This window comes from Rhinichthys klamathensis, unplaced genomic scaffold (assembly GCF_029890125.1).
Source record: "Rhinichthys klamathensis goyatoka isolate OS25496 unplaced genomic scaffold, OSU_Roscu_1.1 h1tg000157l_1, whole genome shotgun sequence".
Classification (NCBI taxonomy): domain Eukaryota; kingdom Metazoa; phylum Chordata; class Actinopteri; order Cypriniformes; family Leuciscidae; genus Rhinichthys; species Rhinichthys klamathensis.
The window spans coordinates 1,382,501-1,407,838 of NW_026606692.1; the positions used below are offsets into that span (position 1 = coordinate 1,382,501).

The 25,338-nt window shown below is 39.2% G+C and overlaps 1 protein-coding gene across 1 annotated transcript in view; it reads right to left on the reverse strand.

Annotated features, from left to right (window-relative positions):
- gpc5a (glypican 5a) overlaps window positions 1-25,338 on the reverse strand; it is a 189,841-nt gene that overhangs the window by 142,630 nt on the left and 21,873 nt on the right. The window contains exon 3 of the mRNA XM_056258664.1: window positions 1,700-2,394. Coding sequence (XP_056114639.1) covers window positions 1,700-2,394 — 695 coding nt within the window. The remainder of the gene's footprint in view (window positions 1-1,699; window positions 2,395-25,338) is intronic.

The following is a 25,338-nucleotide window of genomic DNA, read 5'->3' on the forward strand; positions in this document are numbered from 1 at the left end:
CTAGCCGTGTGATGCCCCACACTGACCCTAACCAATGACAACACCTTATTAGAGACTTGATTCTGATCCAGTTCCACACCCCGACCCCTGCAGATCAAGTGTCACCCGATAGCTGACAAAGTCATGCGGTTTAAAGGCTTATTTCTACTTGCAGACACACACACACACACACACACTGTCTGCAAGCATTACAACATGATCTGAAAACATGCGTACTGGTTCCCACAGAAGCCCACTATGGTTTCTGGCAAACTCAATTTGCATGTGTCCAGAACGCATCAGCGCGGTCGGCCGAGTCTCGGCAGCTGCCCACACCGAGGGTATTTTGAGAATGTTCTGGGCTCGCTGGCAGCATCATGGCATGTGTGAGAGTGACTGTGAGCAACTGATGTTCAGGCCGTAACGCATTCCACGCCGTCCGAGCTGTAGTTACACGATGGCTTTTAAGACACTGCTTGAGGAATTTTCAAGGAATGAAAATTGCAGGAATGCAAAGGCCAGTGTTCAGGTTTGGTTTTTACCTAATTGTGAATGCAAGTCATTTGGACGAGCCACAGCCATAAAAGTAAATGAACATTGAGTCTTCAGGATTGTATAGACCAAATTAAATTCTAAATCTCACGTGTCACATGCATGCAAGTCGCTTCAGAAATTTTGTGCAAAACTGAAAAATATGTAACTGGCAAATGCATCAATTTATTCCAGCCAAAATTACTTACAGCTTGAATGGGGTTTTTTTCTGAGGACTTAATTTATGTATTTTTTCTTCAACATTGGGTACTTTTATGCCCTGTTCTCATATATATATATATTAATTTTATGGAGAACATGTCAAACTATCCTTTTTATCATTTTTATATGATACTTTTCAGTTGAATTATATGTAGATTTCATTGATTTACTCTTGTCTCAAAAACTTTTAACTTATGAAACATATATTTTAAGAATATAAATGATCAGATGTTTAAAATTAAGATGATCAAAACAAAAGTGAAAGATTAAATAATAATAATTTACATCATCTTGTTATGTTTTTCCTCCATCATTTACACCACACTGAAACAATTCGGCCCCTAATAAAGATTTCAGGGTTTTTTTTATTTATTTTTTATTTAAGTCAAATTATGCCAGAACTGAGAAAATATTTACTCGTTTGTACTTAGAATACATAAAATGATAGATATGAAATAAGCCTTATTTAAATAAGTTAGTTTTATTTATTTTTTTAAACCAAATATTTAATTTTCGAGTCCACCTGGCAAAAGTGCCTATAGATGAAGAAACATCCACATACATTAAATATTAATATACAGTAAATATATTGATATAAATATACATTCCTGTAGCCCTAACAGGAGAGAATGGCGTTAGCAACAGCAAGGTCATGGGTTCGATTCCCAGGGAATGCATGAACTGATAAAAAGCATACTTTGGATAAAAGCATCTACCAAACGCATAAGAGTAAATGTAAATATTCCCAACACAAAAAAGACTTCTTTGCATCAAAGAATATATCTAAATGACGACAGCTGATGCTTTTATCCGAAGCAACAGTTCATTTATTGAGGGTCATTTGACCGTGAGAAACCTGGAGTCAACTCATTTGCTCAAGATCAGTAGTGACGTCTTATGCATGATAACTTCGGATCCTACAACCTGCTGCTGATTACCAGCCTTTTTTCAACCACTCCACAAGTACCTGAGCAGAAAGCCGGGGTCCGTTCCTCTGTGCGTGGGCCACTGCGTCCCTCACCAGCCCGTGGACTCCCAGAAGCACTTGCTCCAGGTCTTGTGCTCCGTGCATGCGGGTGGAGAGGGTCTCTAGCGACCGCACAAACTCCCTCCAGTGGGCGTCCACTTCAGCCAGGCTGGCGAGACACCCTCGCACCACGTTGAGGCAGTAGCCCATGCAGGGCTTGCTGGCGGTCAGACCCTGGCAGTGTGGACAGTAGCTCATCCTCAGAAGGCCACGTCTGCATTCACGGCTGAGCTGTATATGGTCGGTGGTGTTGATGACCTCGATGCCCAGGTGAAGCGCCTGCAGAAACACCCGTCCCGGCAGAGAGGCGCGGGAGATGTGTGTGGCGAGACGGCCCGGGGCAGCACCGTACGGCACCAGATCCCGACACGCAGCGCGGACACACTCGGCGTACGCCGGAGTCAAGCGGGACAGACCCGGCTCGACCAGTCGCTCGTAAACTAGAGGGAACAGGGCGTCGAAAAGGCGTTGTGAAGCTTCTTCCAGGCTGAGCTCGGAGCCCAACACGAACAGCCCCACATCTGTGAAAAACTCCCCCACGGGAGCCGCCGCGGGACTGGCCAGGTCCCGGTACGTGTGGAGGAGGACGGTGTGAGTGTGGTTCTCCGCCTGGCGCACCAGGGAGTCCACGGTTTCTGGAAGAAAGACAAAGAAAAGATGTGAGAAACGGTTCAAGGGAAAAATATATTTTGTTGTTCTTTGGAATAGCATGATGAATATTTTCAATGTCTACACATTAATAAAACAGAAATTTTCAAGTGCTATACACATTTTTCCTTTTAAATTGTTCAATATACACTCACTGGCCACTTGATTAGGTACACCTGTTCAACTGCTTATTAATGCAAAAATCTAATCAGCCAATCACACGGCAGCAACTCAATGCATGTAGGCATGTAGACATGGTTGAGAGGATCTACTGAAGATCAAACTGAGCGTCAGAATGGGGGAGAAAGCTGATTTAAGTGACTGAATGTGGCATGGTTGTTGGTGCCAGACGGGCTGGTCTGGGTATTTCACAATCTGCTGATCTACTGGGATTTTCACACACAACCATCTCTAAGGTTTACAGAGAATGAGGTGAAAATGCCTTGATGCCAGAGGTCAGAGGAGAATGGCCAGACTGGTTCAGCTGATAGAAAGGCAACAGTAACTCAAATAACCACTTGTTACAACGAAGGTCTGCAGAAGAGCATCTCTGAACACGTCAAACCTTGAAGCAGAAGAGCTACAGCAGCAGAACACACACACTGGTGTCACTCCTGTCAGATGAGAACAGTAAACTGAGGCTACAATTCACACAGGCTCACCAAAACTGGACAATAGAAGATTGGAAAACATTGCCTGGTCTGATGAGTCTCGATTTCTGCTGCAACATTCAGATAGTAGGGTCGGAGTTTGGTGTAAACAACACTAAAGCATGGATCCATCATGCCTTGTATCAGTGGTTCAGGCTGCTGGTGTAATGGTGTGGAAGATATATTTCTCCAACATTTCTAATAATAATAAGTGTTTCTTGAGCATCAAATAAGCATTTAAAAATGATTTCTGAAGGATCATGTGACACTGAAGACTGGAGTAATGATGCTGAAAATTCAGCTTTGATCACAGGAATAAATATATTTTAAACGATATTCCAATATTTCACAATATTACTGTTTTTATAGTTTTTTTATCAAATAAAAGAAGCAAACTTCTTTCAAAAACATATGACTTTTTTTCTTTTTTTTTCTTTTTGCACATTAGTGCACCTTTAACATTTGCATAAAAATGTCAAAAATTGCAATATTCTCTGTGGTTCACGCTATGAGTGTATAAATCTAACACCACAGAAATGAGTCCCAGACCCTTTGAAAGCAGCGGAGCAGAGAATGCCACTTCCTGCAGGCGAGCCCAATATGAAATGCCTTTTTATCTGTGTGCAAAGAGATCTAAAGAGATTCCTCAGTCCAGAGAGAGAGAAATGAAAAAGTGGATAACAAGACAGAGAGAGCTTGAAGATACAAGGGTGCAATGATGCCTTGAAGCGCTCCTCATATATCTGCGTTTAAAGAGCTTACAGCACATCCACAGATCATCTGCCTTTTTATTATTCTCTATTATGTCTGTTTATGATGCCCAAAATCATCTTTGTGCACATTCTCCAAACACTCAGTGCTAATTCATATGCATTTATATGATGTATAAACAACAGTATCTCAGAGAGCATTATGTCGGAAATGACTCAACTATTGTAGTTTTAATGGCCTTTGGTTTTATTATGTTTTCTGTTTCTTGTAAAAGATGAGTGTGACTTGAGGATATGATAAGCGATATATCTTTGTGAATATATACTGAGTAATTTGAATTTGAATCCAAAACTTTTAGAAATTATGCGTTCTAAAAAAAGGACGAGGAACACGGACAGAGAGGAAGATGGAAAGAAGGGCCAGATATGCAGAAACGGCAGGCTACAGGTTCAGGACGTTCCCTGTGGGAATCGTTTTGCCTGTGGATTGAGCACGACTTCCTCGGTTATAACAATATCTTTGCTGCACTTTTTTTTGAGCCCCTAGAAATACCTGAAGAAGAACAGAACAGGCACCCCTGCGTCTTCTCATTTACACCAGCAAAAATTAATCTAAGAGGAAACACTGTAAAATAATACCAAAACATCCTGGATAGTTGCTTAATTTATGCTTGGATGTTGCTTAATTTATAAATGTTTATATATATATATATATATATATATATGTATTGTGTGTGTGTGTGTGTGTGTGTGTGTGTGTTTATATATAAACAAAACAATTTAATTTTTTTTACATTAAACATTTATACATTGAATGTAAAAAAATTATACAAAATGAAAGAAAAATTGTTTAATGTATAAAAAAATATGTTTTAAACTAACTAAATATAACTTGCATACACATATTTAGACATTATTTGTAAAAAATATATTATACATTTAATTTTAAAGGTGGTTAAAGTGTTGGTAACTATACTTAAAGCCTTTATGCATTATAAAGGTATTCAAAATGAACATTTTAATGGATTATATATATATATATATATATATACACTCACCGGCCACTTTATTAGGTACCCCATGCTAGTAACGGGTTGGACCCCCTTTTGCCTTCAGAACTGCCTCAATTCTTCGTGGCATAGATTCAACAAGGTGCTGGAAGCATTCCTCAGGGAGTTTGGTCCATATTGACATGATGGCATCACACAGTTGCCGCAGATTTGTCGGCTGCACATCCATGATGCGAATCTCCCGTTCCACCACATCCCAAAGATGCTCTATTGGGTTGAGATCTGGTGACTGTGGAGGCCATTTTAGTACAGTGAACTCATTGTCATGTTCAAGAAACCAATTTGAAATGATTAGAGCTTTGTGACATGGTGGAAGTAGCCATCAGAGGATGGGTACATGGTGGCCATAAAGGGATGGACATGGTCAGAAACAATGCTCAGGTAGGCCGTGGCATTTAAACGATGCCCAATTGGCACTAAGGGGCCTAAAGTGTGCCAGGAAAACATCCCCCACACCATTACACCACCACCACCAGCCTGCACAGTGGTAACAAGGCATGATGGTTCCATGTTCTCATTCTGTTTACGCCAAATTCTGACTCTAACATCTGAATGTCTCAACAGAAATCGAGACTCATCAGACCAGGCAACATTTTTCCAGTCTTCAACTGTTCAATTTTGGTGAGCTCTTGCAAATTGTAGCCTCTTTTTCCTATTTGTAGTGGAGATGAGTGGTACCCGGTGGAGTCTTCTGCTGTTGTAGCCCATCCGCCTCAAGGTTGTGCGTGTTGTGGCTTCACAAATGCTTTGCTGCATACCTCGGTTGTAACGAGTGGTTATTTCAGTCACTGTTGCCCTTCTATCAGCTCGAACCAGTCTGGCCATTCTCCTCTGACCTCTGGCATCAACAAGGCATTTCCGCCCACACAACTGCCGCTCACTGGATGTTTTTTCTTTTTCGGACCATTCTCTGTAAACCCTAGAGATTGTTGTGCGTGAAAATCCAAGTAGATTAGCAGTTTCTGAAATACTCAGACCAGCCCTTCTGGCACCAACAATCATGCCACGTTCAAAGTCACTCAAATCAACTTTCTTCCCCATATGCTCGGTTTGAACTGCAGGAGATTGTCTTGACCATGTCTACATGCCTAAATGCACTGAGTTGCCGCCATGTGATTGGCTGCTTAGAAATTAAGTGTTAACGAGCAGTTGGACAGGTGTACCTAATAAAGTGGCCGGTGAGTGTATATATATATATATATTGTAACCAAAGTTAAAATGCATTATGATATTTTGCAGTTTCCTTGTTACATCTGTATTTGGTTTATTGTCATTGTGTGTTTATTGTGTTTTAATGCATTATAATTTCTAAAGGCGCAACATAAGTACTAATGTATTATAACTGTATTACAATTATTCATGTGATTTCAAGGAATAATTAATGCATTAAAAATATTTCAAAAAAAGGATTTAAGTAAAGTGTTACCGCAATGTTCATCTATAATGCGTTGATTTGAATGAATAAATTAATAATAAAATCAACTTTCCATTAACTTAAAAGGGTGATGATGGTCAGACCCTCATTCTTTCTTTGCACCCCGGCCAGAAAAATCAACAAATCCAATATTTCCTTTGGCACTTGATGAGTGTTAATGTTGGTCCCCGATTGTTGCTTTGCACAAATTACATTGCTGGCATGCTCTCTATGGCGTGACTCTTTTTAAATAATAAGTGTCTGACTACGGCTTTGGATGTGTGTGGGTAAGATGTGTCAGGGTGACTGGGGCCGAATCAAGCAGAAGGGTGAGACGTTGCCCTAAAACTGTTGTACAGAGAAATCTGTCTGTCTGAGAGCCGAGCACATCATGTGCCTGTCATGGGTTGTGTTGTGGTGTGAGAGTGTGATGAGGGTGAGACGTGTAAAGAAAGAGAAGGATAGATCTGAAGGGGTGAAACAGGGTGCTTTTTAGACCATGGTAGTGGCTTGAGTATATCATAAGCGATATATTTTTTTGTGAATATATACTGATTCATGTATTTTTAAATCTAAAACTTACTCAAATGACCCAGCCTAAAAAAATACAAAATAATAGTAAACATTCAATTATTTAATTCTCAATTTAATTCTGAAAATATATTTTTCTTTGAAATATACACTATTTTTCAAAAGTTTGAGGTCAGAAAGGTTTTAATTTAAACAAATTAATACTTTTATACAGCAAGGATGCATTTAATTGATCAACCTTGACAGTAAATGCATTGATAATGTTACAAAAGATTTTAAAAATAAATGCTGTTCTTTTGAATTTATGAAAAAAAAAAAAATTTCTTAAGCAGCAAATCATCATATTATAATGATTTCTGAAGGATCATGTGACACTGAAGACTGGAGTAATGATGCTGAAAATGTAGCTTTGATCACAGGAATAAATGACATTTTACAATTTATTCACATAGAAAACCGTTCTTTTAAATGATAAAGATATTTCACAATTTTTGCTGTTTTGACTGTAGTTCAAATAAATGCAGTCTTGGTGAGCAGAAGAGAATTATTTTTTAAATCTTACTGATCAAATTCATGCTACAATCTTTGAGGAAATATTTAAGCATCATACTATTATTCTCCATCCCTGAAAACCTCCAGTACAAACAGAGACCTTGATGTCTTTCCATGTCATTTTACCTAGCAATCCACAAGCACCCTTCAGCACTAGAGAGGCACTCGATCCCCTCGCTTAGTGAAAGAATTACCAGCGGCGTCATGAGAAACACAGGTCAACAGATTCTCAATGCTACTCTGCACTAGTATCTCTTCTAGTGCTTGCAGAGGCGAGAACAAAAAGAGCACAAATCTGTATGTGTCACGCAGTGGATTGTGTGAGAGGATTAGACGCATTCGATAGGTTGGGTCTTGGCCGACTACTGAGGGTTTCACAGGGATTAGAAACAGCTGATATGAGCTGGATGGAGGTCAGCGTAGATGTTTACCAAAGAGCGTTAATGAATCCTTTTACTAGACCGCAGAAAGACAGTATGTCTGAGCATGTGTGGGTATAAAGATTGAAGTCTTTAGGAGTTAAACAGGAAGATTAGTGAATTCCCTGACAGGAGGTGAGAGTAGAACTCATTATATGTGCTGTGGCTATTTGTCTCATTTAGTGGCTCATTACGCGCTGTAGTCAAGGAGAACCCAACTCGCAGGACACGGTGAGTGGCTATTTCCAAGTAATTCACTGCGCTGGTTAATCCAGAGTCAAAACCTCAAGCGACCACCCTTACAAAGGTACCACAGTTTCCCACACTCTCTGTGAGTGTTTTTATGAGTTTCAGGTCATTGGTGACATTCCCAGTTTGTTCATTTGTTCATTCATTCATTCATGAATTAAGAAACAAAAACGTATTTCCATTCCATGAAAATATATATATTTTTTTTTACAATTCCAGGTTATAGTTTGTAAAGGTTTTAAACAGGTTTTTACAAATCATTAAATACTTCTTACAATAACAGTAACTTGGATCTACACAGACATATAGATAGATAGATAGATAGATAGATAGATAGATAGATAGATAGATAGATAGATAGATAGATAGATAGATAGATAGATAGATAGATAGATAGATAGATAGATAGATAGATAGATAGATAGATAGATAGATAGATAGATAGACAGACAGATAGATGGATAGATGAGATGGACAAGATAGATGGATAGATGGACGGATGGACAGATGGATAGATGGATAGATAGATGGATAGATGAATAGATGGACAAGATAGATGGATAGATGGATGGATGGATAGATGGATGGACAGATGGACAAGATAGATGGATAGATGGATGGATGGATGGATGGATGCATGGATGGACAGATGGACGGATGGATGGATGGATGGATGGATGGATGGATTTTGTTTAGCGTAATAATTCATGAATGATCAACATAAAAACAGATTATATTTTAGAGCCCACTCAATCCTTTGCCTTGATCTTACCCGTTCGCTTTCCCAAGGCAAACTATTAGCATGACGGCAGGATAACCGATGCTGAGAGACCTTGAACATTTGCCCCGGAGCCTGGCCGATGGCTCCAACATTTTCTGCTGATGTCTCCATGAGGGGACGCCTCGGGGAACCCCCCAAAGATTTATGGGATATATCCAACCAAATCGTGACAAAAGTGCTAACTCGTCAGAACTGAGATTAAGCGAGCGTGGCGAGCACACCTGTGATGGGTGATGGATAAATCCCTGGCATTTCCTTCATTCGGAGCAGACAGAGGACAGGAAAGGCAGGACGGAGAGGAGATTCGGTGTCACTTCAGATTGGAAACATATGAATGCTTCATAGCGGGACACCGGACAAGAAAAGCCCATGAGAAAGACTCAAGGACGGCCAGGTTATGCTGAGTTTCAGCAACTTCAGCAGGAACCATCTCAAGCGTGAATATCGCAGAGCTATTTTTCATTACTAGTCCACTGGGAGCCATAGAAAATGCCACAACTATTTACAAAACAGCATTCTTAGTCTTTCTGTGTGGTTCAATATAAAGCCAGGGCCAAATTAAGAGTTGGCATCACTGGTGATCCAACTGTGCAATTAAAGTTTGCCAACTTTGAACTGTTAAATATGAATTTTGGGATTTATTTAAAGCCTAATGACCTAAAAAAGACCTAATGAAATAAAAATGAAAGTTTTGTGACATTTAGTCCATATATTCTAAGACCATCTTTGTGCTATTGCAATGCTGCGGTGTGTCCGTGTGTGTTAGTATTTTTATATCTTTATTCATTATATAATATTATTAATTTATTAGCCTACAGCTATAGCTTTTCAACATCAGAATGTTATTCAACTACACTACTTTTTTTTAGCAGAACTTCATCTCCGTTTGTCCAAGACAGACTCTCACCGACAGTTTAGTTATAGGATTCATTCAGTATGAACTCTAACAAACTTCAGAGGCTTTATACGAAAAAAAACACAACTTACTAATCCGCATTTATACATATTTCAAAACACAAATGGGTGCAAGATTGAGAAGATTGTGATTTTAACCTCTTTTATACATTCTGTGTCTTTGCTGAAAGTTAACAAATGAGGGGAGGAGGATATAATATGTGAAAGTAGTTAGTGTTGGACCAGTGTGAAGATTAGTTAGTTAAAATGTTGACATGCCTAACTACTAGTAAAAATGATGATGCATAAAATCGAGCTTGCGTTGCTATATCATTTGCATGGGCATGCTTGAATGAAGTATGTGTTGTACCTGTGCCAGTACCTTAGCACAAAACTGCTTGGGTTCTTGTAGTTCTGCTTCTTAATGCTAGAGATATATTTTGTCGAGCGTTTTTCTAATGCAGTCACAGACGGGACAGATCTTTACAGGTGGCCTTTAGCAGAAGAACAATGCATCAATGCCTCAGACTCGCGCATGAATACTGCATGAGCTGCCCTAATGCATTGTTCATCAGATAAAGGCCACAACCACAGCAAAGACACCGAATATCTTTACTCCGAGCTTTCATACGGACAGCTGATGTGATGTTTGTGTGCCCTCGCAACCGGGTGGGTCAGTGCCTTTACTATGACGAGGACATTCAAAGGACATAAAGACATTTAGTAAATACCACAGAACGAGGTGGAAACTTGATTTTGCCTGCATGGAGTTCTTTAAAAGAAAGTCAAATAGACTATTGAAGATCAGACATGCGGTTTAACGTAATAGACGCTACAATAGAGACGAGCTCGGTTACTTCTTTTTCTTTGTCTGACAACTCGTTTTATAATGTTTAAGTCAACAAAACACTTGTATATGTCCTACAACATTCAATTAGTAATAGTGCCGTACTGCCCTATGCGAGACGCATTGTTCTCGCAGCTGTTTGGCCTGACATCTTTGTCCATCGAAGCACAATCAGGAATGCATTTCATCCTATTTGGTGCGGCTCCTCCCTCTCGTATGAATCTGCTCGGCTGCTAAAAGGCTTTCCCAGACCCCATTCTCATCCCTCCATCCATAATTGCAGCATTACTCATTTTCAATAATGCTAAGTAATCCACTTACCCATGACAGCATATTATTTAATTCAGCTATGAGGCATGGCACAGCACGGCACGCAGGACTAGTAGGTTTCTGAGGTGGTCTCGAGTCGCGTTGGCGGGGAACATGACCGTGCTACATGAAATAGCTATACTTATGTATGCAATTGGTGAGAATCAATATGGTAACAATGTGTGAAATAAAATAAATATATAATGCATTTTTTTAAGTAAACATTTTAAAAATAATTACAAAGCATTGCATTATTTTTTAAAATGTGTGATTCTTTTTTTTTTTACCAAATAAAAATTTGTTCATTTTTTTTAGATATTTCCCACAATTTTCAGATATTTCCCACACTTTGGTAAAACTTTGGTGGTGAAGTTTTTTCTTTTTCTTTTTTTTTAAAGATCTCAATTAAACTGTAAAACTATCATGTTAAACTACAAGTTGTAATTGTGCTTATAAATATGACATCACCAAACACAGCCACTTCACAGTAACATGGCAAGCTTATATGGCATACGTGATTGGGCTTTACGATGGTCTGAGTAATGAAGCGTCACTAAAGGTGGCTTCTGCAATCCTCTGACCTGAAACCAGAGCTCTAGTCTGGTGTGAAGTGAAGTGGAGCTTTGTATGGCTCGCCTGCTAGGTTTGTTTGAGTTGGACCAACACTTGTTCGCTGGCAACATTTCTGTTTGCTTCTCTCACAAGGGTACGACTGCAGAGGAGCAGCTCTTGGCACAGAGTTTCCTTCACGAGTCACGACCTCTTTAAACATCAGCACCGCTGGCTGAGTATATGCAATCCTAGTGAAGAAAGAACAGGATAACAGAAAGGTGGCATGGGGTTTATTTGGTCCGCAGTGAAAAACTCGCATGTGTCTGATGATGAGATGCTGGTACCTTTCACCCCTATTAAGTGCGGTGGATGGCGTCCATGTTGGCGCTTTTATAGGGGCTGGGGTTACGTCTGGGACAGGCTCTTTCACAAGCTGAGTTACGTCTGATTTATATGAGGCAGGAATTGCAATAAGTGAAGCTTCGGGCAAACTAAATGATTCAAGCCCTGCAGGATCACATGTCAGTGTTACAGCGCAGTCGTTTACCAAAATGTTTCAGTATAAAAATACTGAAGGATTTAAAAAAAAGCAACAAAAAAAGCATGCATGTTATTAGAATAAAAATAATGTAGAATTTAAAATACAAACTTGTTTTTTTTTAGATTTTGTTTTAAATAATTTTACTATAATTATATTATTAAATATTTCAAATAATGTATTTGCAGAAAAAGTTCGATAGTCTTGGACTAGAAGAACAACTTAGCTAGAAGTTGATTAGCATAAAAAATGGGTTAAGCAAAGAACAAATGGATAGAAATGAAAAAGGTTATACATTACATTAAAATTCCCCAATACTAATCTGTTTGGTAGCAGCACCTAAAAACTGGATGGATGGATGGATGGATGGATGGATGGATGGATGGATATTGGATGGATGGATGTTGGATGGATGGATGGATGGATGGATGGATGGATGGATGGATGTTGGATGGATGGATGTTGGATGGATGGATGTTGGATGGATGGATGGATGTTGGATGGATAGATGGATGGATGGATGGATGGATGGATGGATGGATGGATGGATGGATGTTGGATGGATGGATGGATGGATGGATGGATGGATGGATGGATGGATGGATGGATGGATGGATGTTGGATGGATGGATGGATGGATGGATGGATGGATGGATGGATGGATGGATGGATGTTGGATGGATAGATGGATGGATGGATGGATTTTGGATGGATGGATGGACGGATGGATGGATGGATGGATGGATGGATGGATGGATGTTGGATGGATGGGTGGGCAGTGAGTTTAGTTTACCAAAATGTTTCAGTACAAAAATACTAAAGGATAAAAAATAATAAAATTAATTTAAAACAGCATAAATGTTATTAGAATTTGTTTTCAATTAAACACATTTTAAATATATTTTAAACATTATATTTTTAATTATTGTAATATATATATATATATATATATATATATATATATTAATATTTAAATTATTTAAATATAATAATTACATTTTGTCCACCAGGGGGAGGGGGAGATGCATGTTCTTGTCATAGACTGTAAAAAAAAAACGAAGTAATGTGGATGTTTAGTCGTTTTTGCTCAGGCAAGATTCTAAAGAGAAATCTCTAACAACTAGTAAATAAGTATTAAACTGCAGTGCATTACTCATAAAATGTTTTACTCATTAATTTCCAGACATGAATGATTCATCAAATCATGTGTCTTGCTGACTAGAGGTGTGCTGTTACTTCAAGTGATCAGATGCAACATTTCCAGCCACTGGGCCAAAAAACATGTGGAAAACATCCTCAATGATATCACACAGAGACCTAGCAACGCCCTAGCAACCACTCAGAGCACCCTATTGCATAGCAACAGCCATAACACCCTAGCAAAGGCAAAAAGCACATTTTCTTCAGAAATAGTTATATTTCACAACTTGACCCAGTACAAAAAAGACTTTAACATCTCCCAAATGAGGGAAATATAAATATTTCCTAAATGTGGTTGTTTACAATTGAGAAATGTGATTTTCAATATTTACAAACAAACGCTTTGAAGTCAGTTTTGTTTAAACCATGTTTACAAGAATTATGAAATATGTTGAGGTATTCTACTGACCCTCAGTAGTTAAAAAGTCCATTAGTTCAAGACAGAACATTGTAAAGACAAACACAACAGCGTTTAAAGAAATAACTGCACCAAATATTTCAATTCTGTCATAATTTACTCTTTCATATTGTTTTTTAAGTGGCAACAGTTGAGTACATTCCATACACAAATCTATCATACGCTTCAGAGGACTTGGAGTAAAGTACACAAACCATTTCATTTTGGGTTTGAACGACATGAGGGTGAGTAAATGATGACAGCTTTAACGCAAGATAACGCAATGAAACATGCCAAACTGCATAACATACATAATTTGTCTACAGGCTGTCATACAAAAAAATTATGAGCACGTACAAAAACAAGAGCAAACCAAACAAAATATTAATAACTGATTACAATATAGTAAATATAGTGAGCATTTATTTTCTGTGCATTTTTTGTAGCTGTAGCTTTTCATTTTTGCCAAATAATTTTCAGAAAAACACCTTAACCATGTTTAGTGTTCTGCTACTTTCTCATATTTAAAATATTTAAGAAATAATAATAATAATCTCCTCCAGATATCACTTTTGGCCACTACTGTATAGCATTCCTCAAAGAGTTTACACGGAAACGATCTGAAGAGAAAACGCAAAAGTGGCGTTGCGTTATATCACTTTTTATTCTGCGTTTAGACGAGCGTTATGGGTGGGAAATCCGCGTGCATATGGTGACGCAAAAGTGTGTGAAATTCGATGTAGTATGCACTCCAGGCGGCTAGGTGGCAATGTGAAGCACTGCCACACAACAACACCAAGTCCGCGCGCCTGCGTACAACCATCACTGTCTAGCAGACTTTTGCGTTTTTACCCTTTAGACGGGAACGCGACGGTGGAGCGTTTTTAAGATTTCCATTCTGGAGGGTGGTTTCACTTTTTTGCGTTTTTAAACCCCAAAAACATCGTCGCCGTGTAAACGAAAGGCACATCCGATAAAATATTTTGACGTTTTCACCCATTCTCGTTTAAACAGGGCCTTAGTTCTTCTGTTCACTGAGAGGATCTTTTGGGAACCCAAAATGGTTCTTCTATGCTATGGCATCACTGCAAAAACATCCTTTTAGAACCTTAATTTTTAGAGTGTTAGTCACGTCTGCCCACACATGATCACATCAGATCATTGTCAATCCATCATAACAGATCAGCGGTGTGGCATCAGTTATCGGCATGTGAGTGTAGCATCGTGAGGTCGAGCAGCCACTGTTCTCACCCACCACCAAAACTGGGAACCGAGCCATGGATAAACACACACGCATTTGATTGCTCAGATGTTGCTCTTTCTCTGCACAGGAGATTTAAAAAGTGTTCCCATTTAAATTGTGTGTGTGGTTTTTTTTTTAAGGTGAGGTATGTAAAATTTTTTGTTAAAATACATTCTCTAAACCCAGTTCATTGACTAATATGCCATTCATGGATTTATCTCCGCCAAAAGTGTGAACATTGAGCCTCCAGGCACCATCTAAACACTGAGAGCGGTCCGCTAAGATCTGTCAATCACTTTCCAGCTCAACCTATCGTGAGAGTTTGGGGCGTGGCTACTGCAGTAGGCGGAGCCAGAGGGTGTTTAGCCGCTGTGGGAACATGACTGATGCGTTACATGAGAAAAGACATTCAGCTTTGGTTACAGATGTGCAAGCCAAAATTTGCTGAATTTATACCTTCAAAGTTGAAACAGGTCATAAACATGTCAAAGTGAACGGGGCGTTGCGATGAAACGCTACAGTGGATGCTTCAATACCATACAGCATCATCATGCACCCATTTAAAATGACAAATGTACCAGTTAATAATGTTTATTTAGTCTTAAACAGTTGTGACGGGTTTATTATAAGCGAGACGCTCGCGTTCGTTCAAGACAGAGTGTTTGTCTGCTCAGTTCCTTACTCCTGACACATAGCAACACAGCTAAAAGTATCCCTTTTATTAAAATTAGCCTACATTTACCTGTTGAGATCTTTATTAGTCATGTTTGAGATGGGGGAGGCGCTTGAAAGGTTGTTTGAAAATATGCTTTATTTTTGTAATTCCGCTAGAGGCATTAGGTCTCTTTATTTAAAATCTATGAGTTTGTGGTACTTCTTTCCCACAGATCTCACACCTCACGGTGCTTTAAAAACCAAAACGAACATGTTGTAATCAATAAAGGGAGTAAAAGAGTTAAACGAGTGAATTAGTCTCATACTTGTTTGGTTTGACATCTGATGGGAGGGGAATTCACAGCTATCAATGGCGTGATTGTGCGGCGATACTGCTGTGAAATTCGATAAGCGAGATGGGCCTCGTGCGACGGCTTAATTTCTGACAACTTCTGATTACAGTCGGGTCGTTGGAAAAAAAGTAATCGTCCTGTGGAAGTGTTGTTAAAACATGTTTGAAAAATGAAGTAGAAAATCTCCCCCATATGAAGCACATTGCTCATACTAATCAAAGCACAGACAAATCCATAAATCTACTTGAGTTTGCACGCACATGTAATGCACACTGCTTGACAGTTAAATCATATCATTCGGTTTATGTCCATCTTGTTCAAATAAGATAAAGTATTTAATTCACGAGATTCCTCAATAATAGACATAAATATTTATGCAACAAAAAATTATAATATTTTTATAATTTTGCTTTCGTGCCAAATGTGCCGGTGCATCAAAACTACAACATATAACATTGCTAAAACTATTTCTTGGAGTTAAATGTCAAATTTGACTGGAAATCTAAATGAAAATGACTACCAAACACATGACTCACTTTGTGACTCATACAAACCGCACGCACAAATATACAATGTTGTGGTATACAAGTATATGATACAAACAGAAAAATATGGTGCACTTCTGACTCACACAGACGGACAAACAAAGAGTGCTGTGCCCAGACATGCTGCGAGCTTTAGTGTCACCTTCCAAAAGCCTTGAGCTCGTTTCCATTTTTTTTCTCCCTAAAACACTGGCCCACAAAGGCAATAGAAGAGCGAGGAGACAATAGTGTCTATTCTCCTTTCTTTTTCCTCGGCTCGCTGTGAAGCTAGACATGCCGCCTGTCACAATGCCACTTCGGTCGTGCCAATCTCCATGTCCATTTATAACATCGTTCTGTGATTCGCCGCTTGTACCGGGACGGCCTAATCCACGCTGAAAGAGTCCTGAGCTCCAAGGGAGGCCCCTCATTGTTACACGAAGCTGCATTTAGACAGAGTTCAAAGCGTTTCTGGTGCCACCTGGCCATCTTCGATGTTGAGAAACATAAAGATGACTCTTATTGGCTTGATTCAGTTCATCTGAATGGCCTCAGACCACAAGAAAAGCCACCAGTGCCATGAGATACTGTTGAGACCCAGGGGCGTGAGTGATGGCTTATGGTTTAAAGCAATCAGACCACAGTAAGGATAGAAATATAGGCTACTGTACGCAAGACTGCAACTCATGGCAAGTTAGCGCACAGTCCTGGTTTACATTTTCAAGACATTTTGCACAGAAACAACCAGTGTTGGGGAAAGTTAAGGCCCCGATATACTCACTGCAAAGGTCTTTTTCGTTCTTCATTTTTGGATAAAACGAAGTTCGAAATACATGACCAGGGATATACTGTTAGCGAACATCCGACTCACACTCACACTGCTGAGAGCGACAGTTAGATCAAATATGTGCTGCACGCTTTCCTCTCAATAACAAAATAATCACACATCAAAAATGAGAAAACTGCAAAGCATTTTTTAAAGAAAGCATAAGAAAAGCATCTGGATGTGGATATGTTTGCACCGGCTCTGCAATTCGGCACTCCAGTAAAGTCACGTCACTTTTATTTATATATAGCACTTTATACATGTATAGATTGCTTAAAGGTGCATTGCGCTAGTCTCTGAGTTTTTGCAGTACTATGCCCCCTCTGGCGACAAGTGAAACTGCAACCAGAGGTGTGCACGCTCATGAACCACATGAACACGCACGCTTGCACGAGCTGTTCATAACCAAAGGAGCATCAGCCGCACAAATCTTTTGTTTAGTCATAATGTCTTCAGAGGTAATAAAGTTATAAATCTGCAAGTCATTTTAAATATATGAAAGGAAAGGCATTTGAGTAAATTACACACTTAGTGTGAGGGGAAAACGGGGGTAGTAGAAAACTTCAGTTTTGGTTTCCATCTATCTCCATGTTGAACTGTTTTTTGTGTTTACTGTATCCACTTATGATTGTATTATTATGGAAACACGTTCATGAACCGTTTTATCAAGAAAAAAGCCAACTGAGGATCCCGTTTGAGCCCTAGAGCAGACCGGAGATGTCTCCATTTGTTGAAAGCCTTCCCGATGTTGACTCGTCTTATTCCGACGCCTGTCTGACTCCAATTTGACCCTTTTGGTGGCACTAGAAAAACGTTTTCTTTTCTTTGTCTTATGTGGAGTTTGCGTTGGGGTTCGGAATGAACTACAAGCCGGTCTCTTTGAATCCATCTTCTACTTTTGTCGAAAGTTGACTAAAGTTTTGTCGCTCATGTTGTCTTCGCTGATACGGAGAATGGCGGCGCCGGCGAATACACAAACCTGCCAGACATAGCCAGGGGAGCGTGAACGCGCGTGACGTCACGCCCAGTCTCAAATTCCGTCCCGAATCCCTCTTATTTATTTTACTGTACAGGATTATAGAGGCAATCGCAGTGATCAGAGAAGGGCTCATTCAGCCCATCAGGCAATTGTTTAAGCATGTATGGGTTAGAAAAACGGGTATTTTTAACATGAAATGTTGCGCAATGCACCTTTAAAATCAAAAACAGTGATCATGAAAAACAGTGTCAGTGTCTCATTTCATCAGAAGTAGGCCTACTTCATTTTCTACTATAAAACAACTCTCCAATATGTTTCTGTTTTTTTACTTGAGGACCTCTGACCTGGACGGATTGAACAGAAGAAATGAACCAGAGGAGATTTCCACCTGAAGCCTCAGCACACACCTATTACGTAATTACCACGGACCAATGGTAGTACGAAGGTGTTTACTAGCCAGAGCGGTCTTTTCCCAAAAGTTCGCTTTGGGAAGCTGTTTCGAACTCCCAAAAAGAACTCCAAACGAACTTAATTTTGGCCTGAGTTTGTTCGAAATTACATCACATCAGTTTGTTCTTCGATTTCACTTGAAGTATATCGGGGCCTTTACTTTAAAAAGTAATGCGTTACAATATTGCATTACTTCCCAAAAAAGTAACTAATTGCAGGAGTTTGACACTCAATAAAAACAAAAATGAAAAATGAAACAAATGTGATGTTATTATACAGTAATTTTTGCTTATTCATATGGTTGAATTGGATCATCAAAGATCAGCAGCAAATACATTGGTCAATAAAGTGAGATTAAATACATAAAGTATATTTGTTTTATTTAACATTTAGTTATTGCAGTTTCACATAATGTTCTGAGTTTGGATTTGATATTGTTTTTCAATTCATATTGAGGAATACTGAATCTGTTTTTGTGCAAATGATGAGTAAATGCAAGGTTACATTTAGTACTACAATCACCATGTTTACAGAGTGCACACAATGCCTCTGTGTGTGTGTGTGTGTGTGTGTGTGTGTGTGTGTGTGTGTGTGTGTGTGTGTGTGTGTGTGTGTGTGTGTGTGTGTGTGTCCCAATAATTTTGACCTCAACTGCATAATGTTGATGAAAATAGTCTGTTCTATATGAAAAATAATAAAAAAATCAAATAAAAATTAATTTAAATTCTATTATAATACAATAATAAACCAAATAGCAGCCACCCAGAACACCTTGGCATTGTGGATGGTGAGCAAACACCAGACACTATTTCATTAAATGTATTATTTACTAAATAAAATACTTTATTGAACCCTAGTGTCTTTAATCATTTTACTCTGGTCACCGATTAATAAAAGCCATTAGCTATCAATGCTTTATTTGCATGACTTGTATGAAAATGTGATTAATGATGCAATCCAGACGCTCTTATAGAACTAATTTCTACGGGGTCATATCCGTACAAAAGACCCCTGACACTCATGAGCCACTATGAAGAGAATCGAGACAAACGTGATTAAGGGTATCTTTCAGGTAAGACATTAGCTCAATTCATCAATGTTATACATGAGAAGAAACTGTAGCGTACCAACGTTCAAAAGGACAAAATAAGGACGTATAACAACCTGACAGCATAGTCAAGTAGAATTAAATTAGCCTAACCCACTTAAGCCGAGAAGAGAAACAGGCGAGGGGAGATAAACTATTTAAAGGCAATGAAGATGGTCTGAATGCGAGGGGTCTCGTTCGAGCTAAATGACAGCCTCTGAATTTTGAACTGTGAGGGATTTAACTTAAAAGTCTTATAAATAAAGGTCAAAGCAAAGAGCCCACTGCTTATCAAGAGCTAGTTTGGCCTGCATATGTTTTTTTTTTGGAGATTAAAAACACTATCAGTTATACAGATCAATAATTGGTTATAGGCATTAACTGTGGTTCTTTAAAGCAAAAGAGGCTAATTTTCTTCTTCATTAAAAAGCACGGAGAAGGTTCTGCAAACACATCAAGGCTCTAAAGTTAATGGCAAATCAAAATTGACCCTATTTTTATTCTTTCATTAAGTCAAGCTCATGACGTTCCAAACCTGTTGTTATTTCTCTCTTCTGTGGAAAAAGAAAACTATGTATTTTGAGCAATGGTGGAGTGAGTCCAAACAATATTGGATCCCACTGACAAGGAAACTAGTAATGTGAACATGTCTTCTGTAGTGAAAAATAAATAAATAAATAAAAATTATAATTTAGCATTTTCTTTTAAGACATATTCCGGGTCTCTGTGAACAATTCATCAGTGCTCATTATTATAATAGCAATAACAGAAAATAATTCAAGATTTGAAAAAGCATTATTACTCATATAGATGGAAAAGCTTGACCTTCACCCTCCAACGTCCAAGTATCTATCAAATCTTAAAATAAAATGTCCTCATTAAGCAGCCCATGCAACTTTAAATTCCATCAAATTATGGAAGATAATGGGTTGTGAATGTCGTCATATTTAAAACATATTTACCTCATCCTCATTCATCCCTCCTAATTTAAGACGGTTGCTTTGAGATCCCAATACAGATATGGCTAAATTCTGACCCAGACGTTTGAGGAGCCTTCTCGCCTAAAAAATATCCCACTTGAGGTCTCCACTACAAGTGCATCTTTCCTAACCATTCACCAAATGTCCATTTCCTCCCCTAGAGGGAGTGTATCACTGGTAGTGAGTGGTTAGTATATTTTTTTCAGGGTTATGTTGGTTTTGGAGACTGCTTAGTAGAAAAAGGGAAGCCTGAGCAAACATCTCCATTATCACCCGCTTTAGAGAAGCTGCTCCTGCCGTCCAAAAAAAACACAGGGATCTTGCCAGAGCGGGACTGTCTGAGTGCAGAACACGACCGTACGCAAATACCAGCCATACCTGGACCTGCTGCAGAGGAGCTGTGACCGCAATGACCCTGCCATCTGAAACACATGCTTACTGGAAGACCACAGCACACGGCACACGAAAGAGCAGGGAGATACACGGAAAAATCTAATGCCATTTAAAAAGTTTAGAAAGGTGTTCTGACGCATTTTATCAGTTTAGCTTAGAAAATTGCACAAGTTTAATAATCATGGTTCAGTAAACCCCTAACCAAAAATATGACACAGTAGTAGTGATCCTACAGCAATCTTAGGGTGTATTCACACCTGCCTTGTTTGGTTCGATTGAATCAAACTCTAGTTCGTTTCCCCCTTTGGTGCGGACCTTTTGGGCAGGTGTGAATACAGCAATCGAACTCGGGTGCGGACCAAACAACCGAACCGAGACCCAGCTGAAGAGGTGGTCTCGGTACGGTTCCAAACGAACTCTACGGTTCGTTTACGGTGTGAACATGAACCGACCCAATTGCAAGAAAGCACTGCGCCTTTGAGTTAACAGGCTTCCGTAGTCGGAGATTTTGGCATAATGGTTTGTGTTGTTATTGTTGTTCAAGTGCGAAAGAGAATTCCATTCCGGCGCGCTCTCTGGCCGCACGATACTGTTGCGCGTCTTTCTGCGTGTCGTGTGTGTGCATCATTGGAATGGAATGAATGAATGAGTGTGTGCATCAGGACATTCACATACAGCGCGTTCTCTTTAGTCTAATCGCGCATAGATGCAAAAAAAGCTTTTGCAGTTCATATAATGTAACGATAGTTACAATACAAGGATGCTGCTGCGTTAAACTGGACAAACTTAATCGCAAGCGTTAACATTGACAGCACTTGTTAGCAGTATATACAATACGAATCGCATTATTTGAATGTGTAAACATAGCCCCTCTCTATGAATGAAAACTTTATACCTTATCCGTCTTCTGCGCGGTTTCTTCATATTGCGTTTGTACAGAATAACACAAAATTAGTAAAATAACAAATATTGCAGTACGAAATATCTCCATGCTGAGCCTTTTTTGCACTTCCTGATTTCCCTACTTGAGAATCCTTGTCCAATGAATGGACGACCTTAGCACATGTGTGGTTTTGTTTACAAATTTTGGTTCACTTGCAAAAAGAGCAGTGTGAAAGCGAACCGTACCAAAAAAAAAACAAAAAAAATTTATTTGGTCCGGACCAAAGCAAGTGAACTATCGGACTTTCCTGGTGTGAATACACCCTTAGTAAGACTCTGGTCTAAATCATTCCTATAAGACACTGCAATACAAGAAATACAAGCAAATATATATAGATAGTAAGGTCTGGGTAGATTAGATGGTAAGCAAACAATCAGTTCTTGTAATCAACGTGTTGGATGCAGGAGAAATGGGCAGGAATAAAGATCTGAGCGACTTTGACAAGGGCCAAATTGTAATGGCAAGGTGACTGGGTCAGAGTATCTCTGAAACAGCAAGACTTGTGTGTTGCTCCTCTTAATCAGTGGTGCGAATTTCCCAACCGAGGTTCAAGGATGGACAAATCCAGAGACCGGCGACAGGGTGTTGGGAGCCCAAGTGATTGATGCACAAGGGTAATGAAGGCTATCCGTCTGGTCTGAGTCAGCCGTCGTTCTACTGTGGCACGTCACACAACATTTTAATGATGGTTATGGGAGGAATGTGTCAACAACGCATCGGACTCTGCTGCGTATGAGCCACAGACCAATCAGAGAGCCTATGATGACCCGGTCCACCGTCGGAAGAGCCTAAAATGGGCACGACGGCGTCGGATCTGGACCTTGGAGCAGTGGAAGAAGGTCGCCTGGTCCGATAAGTCCTGTTTCCTTCTCCATCACGTGGACGGCTGTGCATGTGTGCACCGTTTACCTGGGTAAGTGATGGCACCAGGATGCACTGTGGGAAGACAACGAGCCGGTGGAGGGAGAGTGATGCTCTGGGTAATATTCTGCTGGGAAACGCTGGGTCCGCCCATTCATGTGGACGTACATTTGACACGTGCCTCCTACCTAAACATTGTTGCAGACCAGGCACACAACTTTATAACAATGATGTTCCCTGGTGGAAGTGTCCTCTCTCAGCAGGATAATGCACCCTGTCACACTGCACACATTGACCAGGAATGGTTTGAGAAACATGATGAAGAGTTGTGTGTGCCGATCGGCACAGCTTTTGGCAGCATGCAAAGGAACCAAAGAAACAGTGGAACAGATACAAAAAGATTTTTTTTTAAAACAAAAGATATTTTGCAGCGTTAGCCAGACATCATGCTGACACAAACAAACTGCTAATAAAAATGCACACATAAACATTACAATCTCAAACATTCAGACCAATACATGTTATAACAAATACAAGCAAACAAACCAATTATAGTATTCTACACATACACACACGTTTCTAACTTGACTTTTTGGCGGCCAGCTGCAGTTAAAGTCCTGTTTGGGAATGAAAAGAGTCTTTGCATGTACACCTCATCTCTGCAACGGACAAGAAAAAAAAAAAAAAAAAAAAAAAAAAAAAAAAAAAAAACAGTGAAAACAACCTCGCTGGAGTGTGAGGTGTCATGTGATGTGTGGGCTGTAAAAACAGAAATCAGGATGAATTTGGCGAGGCTGATTTGGTAGGGGATGGTTGTGAAATACACTCACCACCATGACTGCTGTTAACCTATCAAACACACTCCCCTGGCTCTAATATCTCCAGCGTGTGTGTATGAATGTCCCTCTCAGTAGCGTTGACCTGATCTGCCTAAATGACTCACTGTTGAGTCAAAGAGAGAGCAGACAAACACAAAATGCCTGTTTGTTGCTTCTGGACGCTTTAACCTCACTGGCATAAAGAAGGTAAAGTCAGGTGAGGAAAGAGAGGAAAGGGAGTGTTGTGTATTGCAATTATATTGGAGCCACTGTGTCCAATGGATAAAACTCTTTATGGGGGTTTCTTCTGAAATACTGCTTGTTCTATGATACCTGATAATCACCTGATCCATAAAAATCCAGCTGCAGGTAAAAGCAACAAATGCACGTCATCAGAATACACTTTTGAATGTATACTAGTAGAGAAAGATGCCAATCTGAAGAAACTTCTTCCACTATAAAGAACCTTTTGCACAATGGAAAGGTTCCATTACAAGCAATGCCAGTAAAGAACCTTTATTGTTATACACATTGCACACACACACACACACTGAGGCACAAAAGTAGATTATTTTAGGTTTAAAACTCTAAATCAAAACATATTGGCATATTGACTCCCTTTAGTTTCCTCAGAATTTGGAACGTTTTTGAGACTGAAACATAGCATATTTTCTTACATTTCTTTCAACTTTAAGACTATCCTTTATAAATCCTAAGTGTGCCTATGTTATTTGTTTGGTTTCCAAATTGTTTGGTTTCCAAAAAAGGAACTTTTTTCTTTGGAATATTAAAAAGCACTGAAATCCTTCACAAAAAGACCTGAGAATTTGTATTGAAGTTAAGGTCAATGTTGACTTCATGCTGACTTTAATGAAGCATAGGGATATCAAACAAAGACAAACAAAGTTACTGAAGGAAAGACGGCCAAGAAAAGTCACAAACCACAGAGATTGCGTGGGCAGTTATACTGCTACTGGACTGGACACCGTTTCATTGGATGCATATCAACATACTCAGCCATGGGTAAATCTGCCCGGTCTCCACCGAGTACAGAAAAACAAAGACTCTAATAAAGCTCTTGAGGTCTCCAAAGCTCCCTCAATGTTTGACTTCTGCAGTCCACTATAAACAAACTCAAATGCACAGGTATGCTGCTCAGATCAGAGATAAAATGATATTATCTGTGCACTGGATCAGGCAAGAAAAATGTTTTTCAAGCCAAAGAAAAGATCTTGCAAAGCAGAAAACCCATATCAAAAAGTATAAATGTTAATACTATTATCTAATGGCTTTGTTCTGGATTAGCTAGTGAGCTTAACAAAGAAATAATTACAATAATCTTACACCAGTCTGGACAGATTTCAATTCCATGATGGTTTTAGATAGGTAATGCTGGTCTGGTACTGGAATAAGTTTGTTAACTAGTCATCATTACACGTATTCTAGCTTAAGCAGATGGATGACCAGCTAAAACCCATCAAGTTGGATTTAAATTTGTGTCAGAACGACTCGGAAGTGTCAAAACATGCATGTTAGCCTTATCTGATGTACAACTAAGAATACATCGTTTATCTGACGTATTCTTTTGTTTACGACTTTCATTGTGTATCAAGTCTGTTAACTTGTTGCATTATGCATGTTAAGCATAAATTCAAGCATATATATAAACAGCAGTATTTAAAAATGTAAAAATATAATAAATGCACA